Source organism: Netta rufina (assembly GCF_964035555.1).
Source record: "Netta rufina genome assembly, chromosome: 5".
In the NCBI taxonomy this organism is placed as follows: domain Eukaryota; kingdom Metazoa; phylum Chordata; class Aves; order Anseriformes; family Anatidae; genus Netta; species Netta rufina.
Window position 1 is genome coordinate 21,557,400 of NC_140128.1, and position 21,569 is coordinate 21,578,968.

Here is a 21,569-nt window from a genome sequence, read left to right on the forward strand (position 1 = left end):
AACGATTATTTTCTTTTAAGAATGATAGGATGACCTCACCTTGGGATTTTGCCTTGTTCTTTGCTGTTTCAATATTACAAGTTTTACCAAGGGTAATAAAGGTAAGCTTCCAAGCTCTGTTCTTACTGCACTCATCTTGAGGATGCAGTATGAAAGCACTCAGGTCTGGCAGCACGAAGGGCTCCCTGCTGCGTGCCGACCTTCAGTCACAGCCTGGGTACCCTTTTTTGGCTACGTACTGCACTTGTCAGACAAGTACCAGCTAGAAAGCATCACACAGCCAAAAGATGTGATACAAAGTGATTCATGTTTAAAGAGATTAATGTTCAAAAATTTGTGTGAGGTGTAAAAAGTGCCATGGTCTAGGTGTAGAAACGGAGATCCAGATTGAAACCTACAGTCTCAGTTCCTTGCAATATATAAATTTCTATAAAATTATTCGAAATGAATCAAACTATTGCACAAAGTTGATATTGTATATGAATTTATACAGCAATAGCTGAAATACTCTTATCTATAAACACATAACAAAATTAGGGATAACAATTAATAGAAAAATACAAGGCATCCTTGCCATTCATATTCATATTTAGTGTAATATATAGCCAGTCATAAGTTATTAAAAATACACAACAAAAGCCTGATGAATACAATCCCTTCTGTGCCACTCCACAACTACTAAGAATTTTACAATCAATACCACAAAAAAAGAAGGGGGTAGAAGAAAAAAAAAGAAACCCTAGATTGGTAGGAAAAGTGCTGTTTTGTTTTCTGTTACGGATCTTACTTGCAAAAAACAATTTTCTAAAGAGTGCTTGAGCGACATTATTCTCTCTAGGTATCTGAAAAAACTCTGAATTATTTAATCATTTTAACCCCTTGCATGTAGGCATAAAAACATCAACATGTTATGTAATCAAATGAAAGCCCCTTTTCAAGAAGACTTTCTTCTTAAGATAACCTCAGACATTTTTGAAAGTGGCTTTATTAATGTTAGAAATATGTTATTCTGTGAGCTAGTGAATCCCTCGTACGTGTTTGTCTGCTCTCTTCTTCCCTAAGCATGTAACCTGATATAAGCCAGTTGTGTTTCAAGGTTGGAGATGCCTTTGGATTTGAATTTGAATGTTTTCCTTCCCCAGTGTGTGGTCTAACTTAATCTCTTTGCCCACGGTTCCTGTCTGTAATTGTCTAGCCAGTAACAACTTTGTAAAATAAAGATAGTACAAGGCAGTAGAGAGAGAAAATCCAGGCTATCAGATGTTAGCAATATCACCGTTGACTTAGTGGTGTAGGAAGCAGTAGTATTACTTGGGACCCAGATCCTCAAACAGAAATACTGTGCTGTGAGTACTTTTCAAAACCTGTGCCAGAAGTCAACAACATAGATCCACAGAAAGCTGTGGGTATAAGTTACATGTCTTTTGGTGTAAACTTTACTAAGCAGATGGCACTATCATTCACCACAGCAAAATCTCAACTAGTAAAACAGACTCTTTAGCCACAATCTGTCATACCTCTTCTTAAGCTGCCTGGCAATAACGAATGTCGGACAACTGAAGCACCAAGAGTACTTCACACTATCAAGAGAACTCCTTGAAAAGACACAGAGTCATAAGCTACAGAAGGCTTCTAGAAGACAGGTAGTACTGTGTATTTAAAGTTATATTATGTTTACCTTGTAAGAAGACATCTAGTAAGTGACAGCAAAAATGTCAGAGCTGTATTGTTTCCTCTGCTGCTCTGTGATAGTTGTAAGTGTGCAGTGTGCAATATGCTTAGCTTTAAACTTGGGCTACTATAAATGTATTGAAAGTAATAATAGCTGTTGGCCAAATTCTGCTTCTCCCTATCAAGTACAATTTGTAACAAGCTCACACAAATCCTTTACTGACTACGAGAAGTAGCCCTTCTTCATCCCTTACACTAGGACAGCATATGTAAGAATAAACCATTTGCACTTTAGAGGGACCATTTCGGCTTCATAAATCTTTAGTGTCAGAAAAGTAATATCCAACAGCAGATTTTTGCTTTATTGTTTAGAGTCCAAAAAATCTTTACAGATTCCTCGAATAATGTCAGGAATCATCTGCTCCAGTCCAGTGAACTCCCTGGTGAAGAAAGTGTGAGAATCTCTTGGTTCAGAAGCCATGTCTTTCAGATCATCCAGAGGTGCCCAGGCAACACCAACAGAGAAGACTGTTATTCCTGCAATGCAACAGTACAGAAAAAATAAGTAAGACCATTTTGTCTATGGCTACAAGAAAAACATCAGCTTCTACAACCATGAATTGATTTAGATCAGAAATTAGTATTTCTGCACCTGCAGGCTGTCAGAGATTAATTCCTGATACTTGGTGGCAAAATCTAATAAAGAGGTGTCTGAGGAAGAATCCTGGTGGAAATAGGGGATATCCTGAGAGTTAGCATCTTGTTTTGTACTGGTATATATGAACCCAGGATTGACATAGTAAATCTTGAAATGCAAAAAAAAACAGTGTTTAGAACAATTTTGAAAGTAAATGTGGATGCTTTGTGTACTCTTAGAGTTTTGAAGCATCAGAAGCCCAAGAGGCTTTTTGGTAAAACTGCCTATTTCGCTCATAGATGATGATGGAGAACAGAAATAATGCCATTGGATGCCGGCGCTAGTTGGAACTTCACGACATGGCTCTTTGGTTTTAATCTACTGGTTTCTGCCTTGTTTAGGAAAGTAGACTGGGTGTACTTTTTTAAAAAAAAAAAAAAAAAAATTGCCATGAGTGAGTCTACTTCTGGCTACCTACGTAGCTTCTCCATTAGAATGGAACATCAGTGATGTGAACAGTTCCTCAGTACTGATATTTTGCTTAATTTAAAGCAACAGTGATACTTGATTTGCTTGCTGGAGCTGCATGAATCAACTTCTGCTGCTTTTAATCACAAAATCATTTACCTGCTTTTTGTGCAGCAGCAGCAGGTCCTCTAACATCATCGTAAGACTGACCGTCAGTCAAAATAACAAGGAAATTTTTGTTAGGCCCATCCTTCACTGGCCCAAATACATTTCTGGTTGTGAAAGAAATGGCATCACCAGTAGCAGTGCCACCGCTCATGTAGCGAATGCTCCGGATAGCTGAGAGGACCTTTTCTTTTGTGGTGTAGTCTGTGAAGCCGAACTCAGTGCGCTGATCATACGTGAACTGCACAGTGGCAATTTTGGAACCAATATCAGAGATCTCAAAAGCCTTCGCAACGTTGCTGATGAACTCAAGCACAAGGCGGAAGTTGCTGTCTCCAACACTGCTAGAGCCATCTACCAAGAAGGCTATGTTGACAGAGTTGTAGCATGTCTTACTACACAGCATCTGCTCATGTGAGCACAGCTTTTGGACAAGGGGTTTTACATATTTGGTGGTGCCAAACCAGCTGGGCATGTTGTAAGAGAAGAAGCCATTATTTCGACAGACAGCCTGTTTGAAAACAAAAGTCACAAGGTGAATATTGAAACAGCAGTTCTGTGGATACCAATCATACACCTATGGGAATTTCTTCTAAAGGCAGCTTCGAATTGGAGCCTGACGATGTTTTATGGGGGTGTCCTTTTGTTTGTTTTTGAAGAAGTTAAAGACAAACGCCTGTAGATGAGGTGAGTGAAAGCTCTAACTTAGTTTATCGAATAATTAAATGAAGTGTGCCTCCTTGCCTACAGAAATTTCAAATAATGTCATGTAGTTAATGAGAACTGCAACAACTGGACATTTTAGTTGTTTTTTGAAAAGGAAGTAAGTCATGGCTACTGAAGGTCCAAAGGATTGAAAGTTCTACATTTTTCCCTACCCACTGAAAGTTAGGTGCCTGTTTTTTCCCTTCTAACATTGTAAGCATTTTTTTTTTTTTAAATCCATAATGCATCATAGACACAGATATGCAGTTGAGTACAAAATACAGTCTCAGGTAATTCAAAGTAAAATTTCTTTTTCCCATGGCTTCCATAGTATACATGTAAAATGCAGGTAATTGAGATGGGGATTCGATTTAAAATCAGCTCTCCAAGGTGGTGACTTATCTGGCTAAGATCAAAATGCAGAAAGGGAGGGCAGGCTTCGGTCACATAAGATCATGTCTTTCTGTGCCTGTAAGTACATGAGAGCTGGACCTACCTAGGATCAGAAACAAGCTGTCTTGTGCATGCTGAGGAACAGTGCTTCATTAGGTTCATGTTCTGAGCTATGAACTTTCTCCTGAAATTAGACACCTAAAGCCTCCCTATGAAAACCTACGTAATGAACTAGCACTTAGAAAGCTCTCGTGAGACTGAGACCTGTGTTTGAATTCCTGTGCTAACTCGTATGGAGCAAGATCCAACACTCTTCATCCAAGATTATCTTGCATGTGAAGTTGTTAGGAAGTGTTTTTCAATCTTTTCTGTCCTTGTAGTGAAAGTAACTACCTAGGATTATAGCAAAATAATCCTCCACAGAGCAGATCCTGAAAGATCCTGCCATTTTAGGACAGAAGATACCACACTCGTGTTTAATTGCTTTGATGCACTTACCTATTCCTGGAATCCCCTTCCAGGAATCTTAATGTAATTACAGAGTCCAACAGCTATAATTTGGCCAAGACTCTAAACTGGGAGAAGTGTGATAGCACTTTGGTACCTCGGTGCAGCCCCATTAGCAAGAAAATAAACCAGCAGAAGCATATAACTTAGCAAGAAGAAACTAAAAGGCTTACCCAAAATTTGCGGTCCTGATATTTTGATAGTCTTAATAGTTTTGAGAGAATATATTTTATGAAATTTGTAAAAACTAGTTCTTTAGGACTGTAGCATGAAGTAAATTCTTTAGAATCATACCTATGCATGAAAAAGGAATAATGATATTCTCTTACTTTGTCAACAAAACCAATGTCTTGTACCATTCCTAGCTCCTCTGTTGTAGGTTTTGCTACAGATACAATGAATACGTTGACTCCAAATTCTCTGGCCACTATACCAGCTTCTTCTATATCATCTGAGGGCCAGCCATCTAGAAACACTACAATGATTTTGGGTATTCCTTTGCGTGCTCCATTTTCCAAAGAGAAGAATTTCTGAGCGGTGTGTTTCAAAGCTTTCCCTAGTTTTGAATGGCAAAACAAAACAAAACAAAACACAAAGAAACAATACAATTACATTTTCATACCAGTTTCCTATGTGAAATTGTCCTGGATTTTAGTTATGACTACAGAATGAACCCAGTGTAACAGTGAAATAGTGTCCCAGGATATTTCAGCACTCATGGAACTTGAGCAACCTATATCATATTAAAAAACTGATAAAGCTGAGGGGGAAAAAAAAACACACTGATATGTTTTTCCCCCACAGGTCTTGTTTTAGACTAGGAAGCAGATACATGAGCGTCTGCCAAATGAATTGGAAGGAAGAGGTTGAGAAGCTACTTAAATTTAGCTTGTGAAATTCAACATATCTGGAGAGCTCAGTTTCCGTATTTGGCAAACATCCCTTCACAACCGCTTACTCTTTATTCACAGATAATTCTAAGTCCTAAATTAGCCATATAAGAAGAAATAAATGTTAAGCCTTTTAGATATGAATTTGTCTCAAATATCACTTATCAGTGAAAAATTGATTACTCTTTAAGCACAGGAAATGATATAAAGCATACAATAAGTAACCCTGACTTCTGAAAATGAAATCAAAAATATGGCAATGTTCTAGTGGAAAAATGTTGAACCTAAGATAAACGTGGTATTTAAAACACTTTCTTACCTAACAGAATAATAAGTACTTCAGTATACGTGTATACATACATATAAATATGTCTTTACTTATGTAAAGACAGAATTTCTATTTTCAGTGATGTATGAACTCACCTGTATTGGAATTGCCTCCTCTGAAGCCTAATTCCTTTATGGCAAACAAAACCTCTTTTGCAGAAGTGAAGTTTTTCAGATAGAATTCAATTTTTGGATGTTCACTGTGGAAAAACAAAACATTAATAAACCACGTGGTTGACTTTTCATATCATTGTGGCATTAGCAAGCTAAATTAGCATTTGCATCATTTTGTTCTTGCTCAAGTATACTTATCTCTCCATTTTAATTACTAAAATAGAAGTATGCTCCTGACTTAATAGTTCTCACAATCCTTAGCATGAGGAATCATGTACCTGGGTGGATAAATTAAGAACAGGATGATTCTTAAGCTTATTAACCAGCTGAAAATACTAGTTTAAAATATATCCAGAAGTAAATTTTTAACATGTTGGAAGTTAAACTAAATGCATTGGTATAATTGAAAATTACACAAGTATCACAAAGGCACATGATGAAATTGTCATGTCTTCTCCCATGAACATATCAGCATAGCACAGAGAAACCAGTGCTGCAAGCTGGAGTTTGTTTTCTCTTGCTATTCATTTGCCATTATTGAGCAAACACTGTTCTGCAAAATACACAGGGATACATTACTTGGTTTCTCTTATTAATCACTCAGTTATATTTTGTGTACATCTGTTATTACCTGGCTTGTACGACTCCAATGTGAGGCCCTTCTGTTCCAATTCCCAACATCACTGCTACTTTCCCAACAAAGTTTTTCTGCAGATTAAATCTACGTTGGCCAATGTTGTAACTTCCATCAACGAGAAATGCAATATCAGCTTTACAGTCTGCGAGCATCCAAAATAATTAGACTAGCTTAGCACAAAGTAAAGGTTACAATTTTGCTTTTCAGAAGCTAAACCTATAGGTTCCTACCTTTGTTCCCAGCCTTTTTGTCAAGGGGCTTCTTAGGTCTTTTGCCTTCAATGAAGGAAACAGCATGGATCATTTAAGAACAATAAGATGAAATCGAAGGAGCTTAGTCTAAGAATTACATTGCAATCTATCCTCAATAAAAATTGGCATGGGACTGCATCATCCTTCAATCAGTGTAATAATTAAAATTTCACTGCTATTGCTTTGCTCCTTAGAGAATATTCTTTTTCAAATGAAGCTGTTTAACCTTCCTTTCTTGTACCTGTCTAGCTGAATATCAGAACATGTACGGGAAGACATACAGAAATTGCTGTAGCTCAGCATCTCAAGTGCTGCCACTTCTCTTTCTCAGTTAGCAATCTGCTGTTCAATTTTAATGTTTTGCAAGCAAGCTGGGACTTAAACAATGAAGCAAATGTTCTTTTTGCAAACAAGATCCAAGTCCAATATGTATATACCAAAAGCCTCCATAAAAACTGATCTAGCCATTTACTGGCAGCATGTTCTGCAGAGAAATCTAAACAACATCTAAATTTCCGATAAGTTCTGACAACCCTTAGCAGTTACATAGTTCTGCAAGAAGAAACGCATAATGTCTTCTCTGGTACTTCATTGGAATGAATATCCAGTGAGCTCACAAACTCTTTCCTTCTGTTAAATTATCTACTAGTTTTCCAAATTTACGTGTTCCTTCATTTACATGAACACTACTAAAACAAGAATCAATCTCACTGATTACAAACGAGTCTTCCTTTTGCTGATGCAAAACATGTCAAAGCAGATATTGTACATATGTTTTCTTTAAAAACAAGTTCTGTGAAACAAGACATGTTGGAGAGAGCTTGTACCTGTAGAAGGACGTGCTGTTGATACTGATCGTCCCACTGCTTCAAGTGCAACATTCTTGGTAGCTGCCAAAATATTGGAAGAATTAATTTATATCATAGAATCATTATATCAGTATTTCAGTGTATTTAGATGAAGTTATGAGTGCTTGAAGAATACTGGATTTGCAATAGTCTTTCTAGACTATTTCCAATAATCTTTATGTATAATCTAGGTAGCCTAGTCTGCCTGGAACAGTACTATTTTAAGAAAATTGTGGAAAAGTGAAGATAAAATGAGTTAGAAGTAAACTTTGATTACATTTCATATACTAGTCACATTTGTTTCTATATACAGGTGCATTGAGGAAGTTTCCTAGAGCTACATTAATATTTGAAATGCAGTTTGCAAAATAGTAAGTTTTTAGACACCTACGAGTCACTGAGAAAGATGAAGCCCATCTAGTGAGCACCTGAGACTGGATCCCGTTGGCATTTACAGCAGGGTAGCTTTCCTGTCCTGGGAGAGTCTGTACCTTTACAGGTCCTCCTGCGTTGGTGATCACCCCTCTGAGACACAGAAAAAGTTGTGATGAATCAGACGTATTAATCACAAGAAAATGCAATACAATTATGCCATCATTAGTATATTGGACACTAGCTTCCTGAAAACTGATGCCATATAGGCAGAAGATTATGTTCAGGCAAAAATAAACTGTAAGATACTGAAAAGGTTAAGAGAAAATATTCCACGGAGCATCACTCAGATATTTTATTAGGAAACAATTATTAGGAAATTCTAAAATTCTAATTGCTCAGACTGAAGCAGAAGAATAGTAAAGGTAAGAGCTACAGGAAAATGTATTTGAGTTCATTATGATTCGTGAATATTTGTTGCCAAACCAAAATTTGTTATGCTTGACTGCAAAGTAACCAAAGCTAAGAAAACAAGAAAAATGCTGCTTGTAGTAGTAATTTGTACGTAAGATATTGTGTTAAGCAACCACACAGGCTTCAGTCAGAAATGGCAGGCATTGCTGACAGCAACCATCCAATTATTGATAAAAGTAGGAACAAAGTGTAAAATATCTTCTTCTCATTCACCTGGAGCAAAAAATAAGTGTGAAAACTGAAATAAATAGAATGCAAGTTAATAACTCGATCCATATAAGATTCCTGATTGGTTTCCATCTAGACTCACAAATGGTATATCAACAACAGATGCTGTTCAGCTCTGTGATTTTCACAATTGCAGCTTCAGAATTTGGAATACTTCAGAAATAATTAACAGATCATAGCTATTTCCATTTGTTTAAGCATACCACTTAAATACACATTTAATGGGTTATTTAAAAAAATACCAAGAAGCTTACTGATTAAAAGTATCTTATAAAGTCATATTCAGTATTATAACACTATTGTACTCCTTAATGCCATACTAGAAGTCAGTTCAGAAATGTAGAAGTGACAAGAAAACTTGTAGAAAAATCTGTGGAGGAAGTTTTCCAAAAACAAGAGATTTGAGGCTAAAATCTTCTTAGAGAAGTCTGATAACATTTTTCTCTTGTTGAGTTTCACCTCATGACTGAATGAGCAGGTTTGGAGATTGCCTGCCAGATCTGCCTGTCACGCGGGACAAGCGAAGATACAGCTAATTGGAAAATCTTGCTGATGCTTACGTGCTGAGCCTGTTAGCACTGTCAGGACATAGAGGATTATGTCAATACGCAACGGGACATTGGATTTACACATTTAGGAAACTTCAGGGTTAAAAGCTGCCCAGAGGGAGAACTTCCATTGTTTGTTTTTGCAGGCAGAGGGATTGTTGCGATAGTCACAGGCATCAGAACTCTTTTTTAGATTTCTTTTTATATGCTGCAAGAATGGATATTATTTTTTTAGGGGCCAAAGTTCAACGTTGAGCTTCTCTAAATGGAAGGAAAAGCTTAATGGTCCGTGGTACTTGGGCAGGTACAGTAGCATGGGAAACAAACAACCTTTTCAAGATTATTGAAACACAGCAATGTGCGCCTCTGTGTTTATTTTTCCTATCTGTTTGGCTTCCTGCTTGAAGAGAGTCCCAGCCTCATCTGATTTAAAACACCATGAAAGTAGAATAATCAAGGCTGGAGTTTAGAAAATCTTGCACAGTTATGGTAATTTGAGCTCTGGGCATCTCTGGCAGTTTCCACATGAATCTCCTTGTGGACTACTTAAAATGCATTCCTGATCCACTGACGTGATTTGCATTTCTAAATGGAACTACAGTTATATTTATGTATGTATTTAATTCTTGTACCTTTAAAGATTATGGCAGTTTCAAAATACAGAGATGATTTATCTAAGAATATACAGTGTATAGACAAAGAACCTTTAGTAAAGTTGCCCTGAATGCCAGTTTAAAATCAGATTATTATGTTGGCAAATTTAAATAGCACCTCACATTTATCCTCATAGATAGTGAAGAGAAATAGATCTGAACAGAGATGTGCTACTCTAAGGAAAAGCCCCAAACCCAAGGGCAGCACTACTGCCCGTAGACTGTTGAAAGAAATACATACTGAGCAGACTTGGTCTTACAGTCCAGAAGCACAATGTTGCAGAGTGTGTTTTTTGATAATAATTACATGTATCAAATATGACTACGGGTGTCCAGTCCACTCTTCTTTTTTTTTCCCACCAAAAGGGAGAAAAGAGATCTGGAGGTCTGCTCTCAGGTAGCACGGCAGAATTTTGACCTGAAGTCCCCATTACCATTGCTGAGTTATTCCTACAGGATGCCTGGATGAAAACAGTTATCATCAGGGGGCTAAAAACAGACAAGCCAGCCAAATTCTCACTTTCCTTTCTATTACCAGTAGATGTATCCACCTCTTTCCACATCATTCACCTTTCTCCATGGCTCAAGAAGCATCCTCCCCTTCTCCAAACAGCAGTATCCTGCTGCCTGCCTGCCACCAGTTCAGTGCTTTGGAGCTGTTCTGGGTTTCGTGCCAGCATCTTCTGGCCCTCTAGGTTCTGCTTTTCTGTCTCTGCTGCACTCCTGTTGCTTTTGGCAAGAAACAGGGCACAGCAGCAGAAGCAGCCAATGTATCAAAGTTTCCCAGGGGGCCTGCTGCTGCTGCTCAGAAGCCCGGCCCCTCTGGCTGACAAGGTTTTTGTCAATAGCCTTATAGCAAACACTGAGGCAGCTCAGTGGCCAGCCTTTGTGGTTAGTTTGTCGCCAACTCAGTAACACCATGATTTGCTTTTGTTCACTTGAATTCTGAGAACCTGATGTTTAATTGCAAGTGTTCCCACCCTGTGACTAGTTATGAAGGTTCTAAACAAATTTGCACGCCTATTTAGCATCTAATGACTGCAACATAGGGTTAGGTCTCCATTTAGTAGAATTGGCACTAGAACAAAACTGCACAAGCTCAGAACCTAGTCCTTAATTTGCCCTTCTGATTATTAATCCAATTAATCACTCAGTGGTAGATTTAACTCAGTTCTTTATGCCTACATAGCATCAGCCTGGTAGGAGGTTCTCCATTCTTCCCCTGGCAAATAAAACTTCTATTCTTCTGCCCAGACAAAGGAAAATATTAAACAAATATTCTGTTTCCTGAGAGTAATTGCACATAAAATAAGGACAGAAAAAGATAAAAAGCCAAATATAACAAACCAAAGCAGGCAGAAAGCTTATTCATCTGGAGTAATAACTGAATTCTGCTCAATTCTTTAAAATGCACTATGTAGTGTTATTGCTGCAAGAAAAAAATCACATCACAGTAATGGAACTACTCAGAGGAATAAGCAGTATTTAGTGTATGTACAAGTTTAGGAATCAGGCTTCAATTAGGACCCAACACGTACAAATGAATGTGTGTGGAAGGAGGAACTGACACCTGCTCACACAATCATTTTTCTGTTTTAAAAAAAAAAAAAAGTCACTGCTTCCAGGAATGATGCTTCTGGAAACAGAGGGTGGTGGGGTGAGCGTGCTTTGTGTAAGATAGCAGCAGTCATCGTAGTGACACAGGCCCTCAACAGTGCTTAAGGGGTGTGTGTGTGTGTGTATACACACACACATATATATAGGTTTGTGCTGCACTCACCATGCATAATGTAGGGCACGCAGTTTTAAATAAGATGGAGTTGTTTCAGTAACTTGGAAGAAAATTCTGAAATTCTTAAGAGTACACATCTAGTTATACCATGATCGCAGGAGTTGGTAATACCTATTAGCAACGTGTTCTTGGAGTTGCTTTGGCACCAAGGTGAAATGGAGTTTAGCCATTGCAACACAGAGCTGGAAGGAAGAAGTAGTTTGTCTGTTTCAGTTGGCTTCTGTAGCCTGTACTGAAATTAGCTGAGAACTAAACAGCTATGCCCTCTCTTCCATCCAGCAATCTCTTTTCCTCACTCACTATGACCACTAATCATGGCTTCTAATAGTTCCAGCAAAACCAAGAAAATGCTGTCACATAGTGAATTTTGGTCTGAACACAAGAGGCTGACAGGACTAATAGCAGCTAACTTAAAGCTGGTCTTCAAAAAGAAAAAAATAATTAAATAGACCACACAAATCTAAATAGACACTGCACAGAAACAGTTAACTATCTTTCAAACCAACTCTTAAGTTTTTAAAACAAATTTCCCCTCTTCTTTCCCTGCCCCCCCCAATATCTCCCAAGTTCTTTCTAGCTACCCCATAGTACCTTAAGCCGTAGTCTCCTTTACAGCATCTGAGAAATTTACCACCAAAACCATTGTTATGTTTAGTTTACTTAGGAGTTTAAATTAAAAAATCCTGATTTTCTTTTTAAGTTGTTTAAGCAAGCTTTTTATTATGTCCTTTATCTTCTAGTCAGTTATTTTGGTGTAAAATTAGTTTTTAAAATTCAGAAATACTCTGATAGCAGAGTTTAACATTGTAACTTCATTTTGAAAGAGTTTCTTCCTGTTGCTTGGGAGTAAGAAGAGAATGTAACTATGCCCAAATTTCTTTTAAATGCTTTGTTCCATGGAACAGTTTCAGGCCTTTTAAGAACAGTTTCAGCCTTTCTGCATGGGCAACAGTAGTCTTATCAGGAATGCACAAAGAGAATAAGACTGATTTTTTTTTTTTAAACTGTAGTTTATGCATAAGTTAATATAAATGCACCTAGAAACTAAGTAAGACTAGTTTCAAGAATCACTAGTTTGGTGATGTTTGAGGAGATTCAGGATAACTTATGTTGTAATCCACAAATGCCAATTAAATCCCATTCATGAGATTCATAGAATGAATCATTTAAAAAAAAAAGTCTCTAACATATTGAGGTATCATACTTACTACATTTACTTTGGTTTCAATAGAGCCTCTTGACACAAATAGTTTGGATTGTGTGTATGACTAAGTCTTAATTTTAAATATAGTTGTAATACTTCATTACAGAAATCTAAGAAGTTTGGAAAAAGGTACAGGATTATCTAGTTTGTACTTTCAGTTCAAATTAGGATGACAATTTTCTAGCTCTTCTAGACAGATGGATATCTTCTTAGAAACCGTACTGTTCAGTCCAAGTCATTGAATACACCAGGCCATCTCCTCTGTCCTTATTGCTAGACTTTTTCCTCAAGTCTAACCTAAATTTCTGTTGCTAGTGTCAGTCCACTCCAGAGTTAGAACATGCAGTTCTGAATCATTCAATGAGGAGTTCTAAATGAGCAAGTACAGCTTTTACAGCCAGTTAACAGATGAAGCTAAGAATCCTCCTTTAATAGCCAAAAAGTTTTTTCAAAGTATTAATGTCAGTCTGACAGGAATCATTCTACCTTCCACAGGCATCTGAGAAAGATCACATCATCTCCAGCTGCTTTTAGCTAGTGTTCCATTATTTAAAATTGATTCAAAAAAGGATTTACCTTTCAAATAAGTAATTCTTCATTTTAAAAAAAGTTAGATAACCGCAGTAAGATTTCTGCCAGCCTGTTTTCTTTCACCTCAGGAATTACTACTATTCTACTGACATCTATTTAGCATGGGTTATCTGGATATATTTCCTAGCCTTCAGTTTTCCGTTTGATATGGGAATGAGTTCAGCTAGCTGTTGGTCTAATTAAGATGATCTAATTATGAGTCATCAAGTTTGATGCCCATCAAGGAAGTGTCAGAAAAGAAATTCTGTGACAAAAAACAGAACTCTGATTACAATTAATAAACTTTACAGATTACATTGACCCAAATCATGGATAGGGGTGTTTGCATGGGAGTTTAAACTGACTTCAACACTTTCAGAAAATATCTCAAATTAAAGTAAAAAAAAAATGCAAGTGTGCTTTTATTCTCCCATTAATTACTGTTTACACTGCATCCTTGTATGGCTACCAGCGACACTTGAGTTGTCTTACAGTGAAAGCCTATTTGCTACTTTGCCGTGTCATTAGTTTTGTTGTTTTCAGGAACATTTCAGCACAACTCAGGTAACTTGCAAGCCACCCAGCCATTCTGTTCTGCTGTGCTCTGTCCTAATGGCATTCCCATTATGTTAGCGTGGTTTCAGAAGTCCAGAGAAGTCTTTATTATGATGTCATCAAAAGGTTCAAATTCAGAAGTGCAGCAAGACTGTATAAACTTGCTTAACACACAGATTAATGGTTGACTGTCTGCCTTACCTGTGTATGGCAGCTCCGCAGACACTGGAAAGGGAGGCATAAACTCCATCCCCAAAGACGTAGAATTGCCACAGAGGACAGTTTGCTGGGCAAAGGACTTCTTCTGTCTCCTTTCTAAGGTCAAGTCCTCTTGTAAAGCATGTGATAGCAGTGGAAACTACAGGGGAAAAAAAAAAAAAAAAAAAAGAAGAAAAACTTGTGACCTGAAAATCTTTTATTTAAATAAAACAACCACCTTCTCTACTGTACCCAATCTAGATGTTTGGATTTGGAATTAGGTACAGCATCTCATCTTGTGCTCCAGTATGTCTGTAAGGATCTCTGGCACTTAGAAATGTGCAGCTATGGCAAGGAGGAACACGCTTTGTGAGAGAGGCAGGGTGGAAAAGCTTTTAAAAAGAGCAAACAGCATTGAACATTAAAATAAAATCCAGGAAAATATTACAGTGGAAAAGAATGGCAGTGGTTCACAACACGTGCAGGTTTACCACAGACAAAGGCAAGGGGAAGACCACAGAGGTGGAACACAAGAGTGGGTGGCACTCGCTGAGACAGAAACTGAATGCCTCAGATGTCCCCACAGTGCTCTCCAGCTGTGGGGCATCCAGGAGTCATTTGGGAAGCTCAGTCCAGGGATGTTCATGAAGCAGGCTGACACAGCATCTATTTCCTTAGCTTCTGCAACAAATCCTGCTGAAGTCAGTGTTTAAAAATAAAAACAAACAAAAAAACAGAGTGCCCATTTCCCAACTTCAGTAATATGAGTAGCATTAAAGCATTCACATCAGTTCATTGCAACAGATATCATCATGATCCTTGTGCCAAGAACAGTCAGATTCACCCACAGAGATGGAATTTATTTGTGCTATGCACATGCATTTCTCACGAAGAACTCTGCCTTTTTTCTTTAGAGTTGCTCTCCAGAGAGTTATCTCTGAGCTGTTACTGTACTTGCATGTGCATGCACCTACATACACAGATTTACACCAGTGTACAATTCTGCCTGGCAAATTGAAACTTTTCCTTTTGCAAACTTAGAGGTCATTATCTTGGATGCTTAACCACCATCCTACACAGCACAGCACAGCACAGCCAGTCTGGTAGCACAGCAGGTTAGAGCTTTAGCTTTGATCAACATTAATTCAACATCGTAAGTTCAACCCATAACTGACTGGGTATTTATTCTGAAATTCCTAAGGGTAAATGTTGTCATCGCTGAGCACTAGCAGGTGCAAGAAGCTTTTCTATATGCACTCAGAAAATTACTTTTTCCACAATATTAAGAGGAGAGCTGACAGTCTGGCTAATGAATCCATGCATACACCACAACAAGTGTATGATTATGGGGATTAGTGATTGGTTTCTTGCCTGCTTCCCTGCCCACTCTTTTGACTCTTACCCTAGGGTGTTTACTGACCCTAACATAAGCTGCTGTTATTTGAAAGAATGATTTTGGAGCATATGCTGTTCCTAATCAGCAGATGGAAGAGAGCATGCTGCCTTGGTGCCTCCTGCTAATCCCACTGACTTTAGAGCTGAAAAGCAGAACATTTACAGCTGGAGGTGCACAGTGAAGTGTCTGTTCACACTTGCTGCACAGATCCAAGGATATTTAGAGAACGTGCATGTAGTTTTGCATTTAAATATAGCTAATCCTCATTAATGCTATACTGCATTTATAGTAAGCTACCTAATCATATCTTCCTGAAAAATCTTTGCTGCTATCTGTCAGCACATACAAGTTAGTTAAGTGCACTAGATGTACGTACACAGTCCAGATGGAGAAAAGAGAAAGCGGGGAGTACTACTTTTTCCCTGCCTTCAAAATAAGGAAAGCTGTCTAGGTTTTAGGTTAGATGTTAGGAAGAACTTCTTTACTGAAAGGGTCGTTAGGCATTGGAACAGGCTGCCCAGGGAAGTGGTGGAGTCACCATCCCTGGAAGTCTTCAAAAGACGTTGAGATGTAGAGCTTAGGGATATGGTTTAGTGGGGACTGCTAGCGTTAGGTCAGAGGTTGGACTCGATGATCTTGAGGTCTCTTCCAACCTAGAAATTCTGTGATTCTGTAACAAGAATCACTGTAAAGTGATCTAGTTCTGATTCTCAGGTACCCTAAAAATAAGTTTTACTCACATCCTCTCCATACCTAGTCTTATACATTTGCCGTAAAACAAAAGTCTGAAAAACAAGCAGAATCACCATGCTTATACCTAAAAGCTCATTATTCTCATTGTTAAAAGCACTGTTATAGGTGTTATGCTGAAAGTCAATTTACTTTGCATTTGAGTGCCCTAATCACTTCAGGGAACTCCTACAAGTTTGTTAGCTGATTACTGGGCAGCAATCAAAACATCCACCAAGTGGCAGCTGGTGAGACCAAACAGCAGCTAGAAGGCTGGACATCCATGGAGAAATTCTTGCAAGGAGCAGTAACAGTAATCTGTTCTCATAGTACCACCTGTGCCATGTACCCTGGAACATTTTCCTAGCTTCCAGAAGTGCAAGACACCACAGGAAATCCGTAATACCTGCCATTTCTAGTTGGTTAGCCTGAGTGAATTCCTTGTCAGGCTGTACATACAAATACAATCAGATGTGTAATTAACATGCTCCTTATCGCTTGGGGATCTGCATTTCTCTCACTAGCAGGCACTTGCTAAATACAGTCATGTGTCAGACTAACATCGTACCTTTTTGATAGCACTGAGGATGGGGAGGGGATGTGGGGGGTGGAATCTGGCAATGTTTTCCCTAGCCATGAAAGCACAGATGCTCACTATAGCCCAGCCATGGGATTTTTTAATGTACTAAAAACTTACAATCCTCATCTACACCATGAAAGGGGGGGCTTCAGAGCAAAAAGCAAGTTGCTGCTGTGTGAACAGCTGACATACGGTAGCTAGGGGCCTAAGGGCTTTAACAGGTCATACCTCAGCTAGATCAGCAAACGGCAGGGGGGGGCACGTCAGCTTGTAACATGCACTGAAGGACTCATGCCGTTAGTTAAAAAGCTGCAGTTTCATTTTGTTTTACTATGCAGATACAGTTTCCTATAAGCTATTATTCCAAGATGAACATTAGGAATGTCAGAAGCAGAGTAAAAATTAGATGTACTGGGTAACAAAGTTAAAACGAATGGTACCAACTTTGCAGTGAATTTCACTCTCTATAAATCCCATAAAACCACAAGCAATCCAGTGTGAACTTGAGGGTATATTAATCATACTGCATACTGAATCATATAGAATAATTCTTTGCCAGATTACATATTAATTCTCCCAAATTTCATGTGATAGTACTATTAAAATGTTAGAGAGTGGTTGTTTTTGTTAACATATCCAAATATCAAGGGTATTTCATCCTTGCAGGACCAGCCAAGTAGCTATCTATAAAATTTAAGTTGCAGTTACTTCATAATCACTGTAATTTAAGAACACAAGAACTGTAGCACTTGAAATACTTCTCTAGATACTTACCTAACTCAATAATCAATACCATTAAAAAGTTAAAATCTAAATCCGTGCATTTTTAGAAGAAGGAATGATAAGCTTGCAATTTAAAGGAAAGGAGTCGGTCCTAGACTCCTACCCATTCTGGACTGTGATGGAAAGTAGAGACCTCTGAACACAAGCCTAAGATTAGTCCTTCAGAACTGTAATAAAGTGACCATAATCCCACTCTGTCCAGACACACACTTTTTAAGCCTCACAGAAACACACCACATTAGGGTACACTGTAAAAACAAAGTACAAAGAAAAGAGACTGCATTTCTTCCTGATTTAAGCCATATTTAAAGGTAAGGATGAATGTCTTCCTTCGCTGTTGACCTAAAAAAGAAAAAAAAAAAAGTGAAGACTCACTTCTGTCCTGAAACTTCTATCCAACAACCATGCTTTCAGTCATCCCATCAGTTCCCATCTTTTTGTTGCTACATCCCATGTACTGATTTGCTCTGAATAACTGTTTCTCATGCCCACCTATGATGAGTTTTCACTTTGTTTTTGACAGTCACTAACTTAAGACACCAGAAAAATAAAAACTAAAAACAAAATCTGAGCTTTTCTAACCGTGATATTCTCATGCATTGCTTTGGAAAAGCAGAATTTATGTAAGAAAGCACATATCTGTGTACATTATTAAATAAAGGGCAGGGATTCCTAGAGCAAAATAGCTTTATGGGTCATAAAATGCAGTTTACTTTTTTCTTAAGTATGATTCTTGTAGTACTTAGTTTCATTTATTTCAAAGCAAGAAAATTTTGAGTCATTTGTTTTTACCTTGAGGCTTCAAAAAAACATATGTAGTTTTATGCAAGGAATATTCTTACAAGTATCATCTATACCAGAATAAAACCATATTGGTAGATACAGATCTACTTATATTTTGGAAAGCACATTCATAGATTGCACACTAATTCATGTAACGTTAAGTACATATCCTGACATGAACAAGAGCAGAGGAATTTCTAAGGAAGCATCAGGGCTATGTTACTTATTTCAGCCTGAAATTTGCACTTTCTGATCAACTTCTGTTCGCTTACGATCTGTCATATGCCAGTGTTAACCCACCCATATGGTCAGCCTTGGGTATGGTAACCGGAGTTGTTGAACTTAGGTATTTCAGGGGGAGCACAAGGAAAGATAAGACCTCCCTGAGCAGTTAGGAGCCTGAATACAGTAGATATCCAAGGAAACTGATGCTCTTTTCATTACTTCAGAATTTAAGCTTTTTTTTTTTTTTTTTTTTAAAGTTTCTGCAAGCTTCTAGCTCAGTAACCGAGTTGTGCTGAACTTGGGTTCAAGGTAACGGTGAGAGGCAGTATCTTACATTACCTGCTCACCCTGTATGTGCAGACATGTGCTGCTACTTCTAGAAATAACGCAAAAGCAAAGCCACATTTGCCAACATTCCCTTAACATAAGTTAGCCCCAGATACCTTCCGCTTACGGAGGCTCCTCCAGCCCTGGCAGCAGGTATTACTAAAAGCCCTTTCCAGGTGTTTCCTGACAGGCCGTTGACACTAGACGCGCAATGCGCCTGTAAAGTAAGACAAGGAGTTGAGGGAGCAGTAGGTTTTCCATTATTGTGCATTTCTGTCTATTTCTGGTGGGCTAAGTCCCGGCCGTGCTGCGGCACACGGGAGGGCGCGGGGCGCTGTTGCAGCCGTTCGGCTGAAGCCACCCCGAGCAGCCGGCGCTGCCCCCCGCCCCCGCGCGGTGCCGGCCGGCACAGGCACTCACCTCGCCTCACCTCACCTCACCGCCCGCCGCGGGCTCCGCCGGGCTCCGCTCCCTCGGTGGCGCTCCTCGAGCCGCCTCCTACGGCCCCCGGGGTGGCTCCGGCTCCGGCTCCGGCTCCGGGCCGCCCGCCCGCCTCACAGCCGCTCCCGCAGCGCGCCCGGCCGCCTGAAAGCCCCGCGCCGGCACCGCGGCCAGAGGCAGGTGCCGCCGGGCGGGCCCGGCTCCAGCACACACACCGACACAGCCGCACTCGCTCGCGCACCCCTCGCCATCGCCCCCCCGGCCCCTTCGCCTGGCTCCGTGCCCCGCCGGAGCAGCCCGGGAGGGGAGGAAGAGGAGGAAGAGGAGGAGAGGCACGCGGCACACTCACCCGAGCCGTCGCTCCCGCGCACGGGGCCGCAGAGCAGGAAGGCGCCTGCGAACAGACAGACAGACGGACAGCGGGTCGGGTCGGGTCGGGGCGAGGAGGGTCGGAGCACGGCTCTGCGCCTGCCCCGCCACCCGCGGTACGCACCGAGGAGAAGGGCGGCGAGCGGCATGGTGACGGGATGGGAGGTGAGGGGAGGTGAGGGGAGAAGAGAGGAGCCCGCACCGACACCACCAGAGCCGCCCCGCACCGGCTTTAAACCCCGACCCAGGTGCACGGGCACCGGGGCGGGACGGGGCGGCCGGGCTGGGCTGGGCTGGGCTGGGAGGGCTCGGCTGGGCAGGGCAGGGCCGGGTGGGTGCCGCCGTGCCGCCCCCGCCGCCTCCTGCCTCAGGCCGGGCACCCCCGGGCAGGTGGGAGACTGAGGCAGTGCCCCAGCTGCCAGCGTCGTGGCGGGTCTGTGGATTTAGCTTGGATTTAAACATGTTTGTTTCCCTTAAAAACGGCCACACAATAAATAAAAAAGATGCTTCAGAGCCTGCTTCAGCTTAGTTCAGTGCATGTGTGGGTGTAAGCAGGCTCAGGCACAGCCCACCTGGGGCTGCACATCGTGCAACATCTGTGCGTGTACTGCAAAGCAGGTATGTGAGAGTTGTCCTGCATGTGCGTGGGAAGTGTGACCGGGGCAGTTACTTGTAAAACAAAAATAAAAATCGCAGTTTACTTCAAATGAAGTGCAGAAGCTGTAAGAACCCAATCTCCCTCCCCACCTCCCCCAGCTTTGATGTCCCAGGAACACATTTTTGTGCTGCCCACGCAGAGTAAAGGTGGCGATGCTTCACTTAGGACATGCTCTTCCCCTACGGGAGTATCAAGTTCAAAACCATTCAAGGCACTTGGTGCAGGTGTCAGGAACTTCTGCTGGCGTTTCTCTGCTTCTCTGGCTCCTGGGAGCTTGTCAAGGAACTGCTGGCTTGTAGCCGGCTCTCTCCTCAAGACACTTATCCAAGGGGGTTGATCACCTCTAGACTTCGGTGGTGAATTAAAGAGTTGCCAGTGGCTGCTAAAACACTGTCCTCAGGCACGAGAGCCCACCTCTCCCTGAGGTGCTTGCTACAGGCCGAGCGGCACTTGGTGCAGCTCCGCAATGGTTCACCCTTTCTGCTGCTGGCCTTGGTTCACATTTTGCGGGTTTCTCAGAGGTGTGGTAGCTAAGAGAGGAAGGGAGTTTTGTTACTTTTTTTTTTTTTTTTTTTTAAGAAAATGTTCTGGGAAGCCACTGTCTTATAGACGATGCCTGCTGTATGGTTAGCACTGACAGCAAGTCTTCCCCGTTTCCTTGAAACCAGTGGTGGCAAATCGATGACCGCCCTGCTCTCTTTCCAATGCCTTCTGTTCCTCGGCCCCCTTCCTCCTCTCAGCTCGGGGAGGGAAGGGGGCTTGAATCCTCCCTGCCTGGACTTCATGAAGCTGGCAGAAAACTGAAGCTCGAGCCGGGCCCTGGGGGGTCAGCGGGCATTAGCTTCTCTTGGACTGCCATGTCTGTCTGGGGCAACAGAGCGGGGGAACTGCGCTCACATAGGTTAATCTTTCACCGCAGTTTCATGATCTGGTGAGATTTCCCTGGAGTCCTCTGGAGGCTGAGGGGAAAGCAGGAGAAATGGAGAGGCATCCCATTTATTCCGGGAAATACGGGAAATGCCTGCACTGAGAGACACTGGCTGTCCTTCCCGTACAGCACCACAGAAACCC

The 21,569-nt window shown here is 40.6% G+C and overlaps 1 protein-coding gene across 1 annotated transcript; it reads right to left on the minus strand.

The window, feature by feature from the left end:
- Positions 1-1,636: 1,636 nt before the first annotated feature.
- Positions 1,637-19,990, minus strand: COCH (cochlin). Its single transcript, XM_084287291.1, has 11 exons — positions 19,965-19,990; positions 19,821-19,865; positions 14,211-14,367; positions 8,005-8,138; positions 7,593-7,655; positions 6,745-6,789; positions 6,509-6,656; positions 5,860-5,963; positions 4,876-5,102; positions 2,936-3,452; positions 1,637-2,208 (listed from the first exon to the last, which is right to left on the minus strand). The coding sequence occupies exons 1-11, from the start codon at positions 19,987-19,989 to the stop codon at positions 2,033-2,035; spliced, it is 1,641 nt and encodes a 546-aa protein (XP_084143417.1). The 5' UTR covers position 19,990; the 3' UTR covers positions 1,637-2,032.
- Positions 19,991-21,569: the final 1,579 nt, after the last annotated feature.

Bases quoted from the DNA above. Each gene is read 5' to 3' on its own strand.
- COCH (XM_084287291.1), bottom strand. From the start codon at position 19,989: ATGCCGCTCGCCGCCCTTCTCCTCG. The intron at 8,139-14,210 runs GTAAGGCAGACA...TCTGTGTCTCAG, and splicing joins TGCGGAGCTGCCATACACAG to AGGGGTGATCACCAACGCAG. The intron at 3,453-4,875 runs GTAAGAGAATAT...GTTTTCAAACAG, and splicing joins ACATTGGTTTTGTTGACAAA to GCTGTCTGTCGAAATAATGG.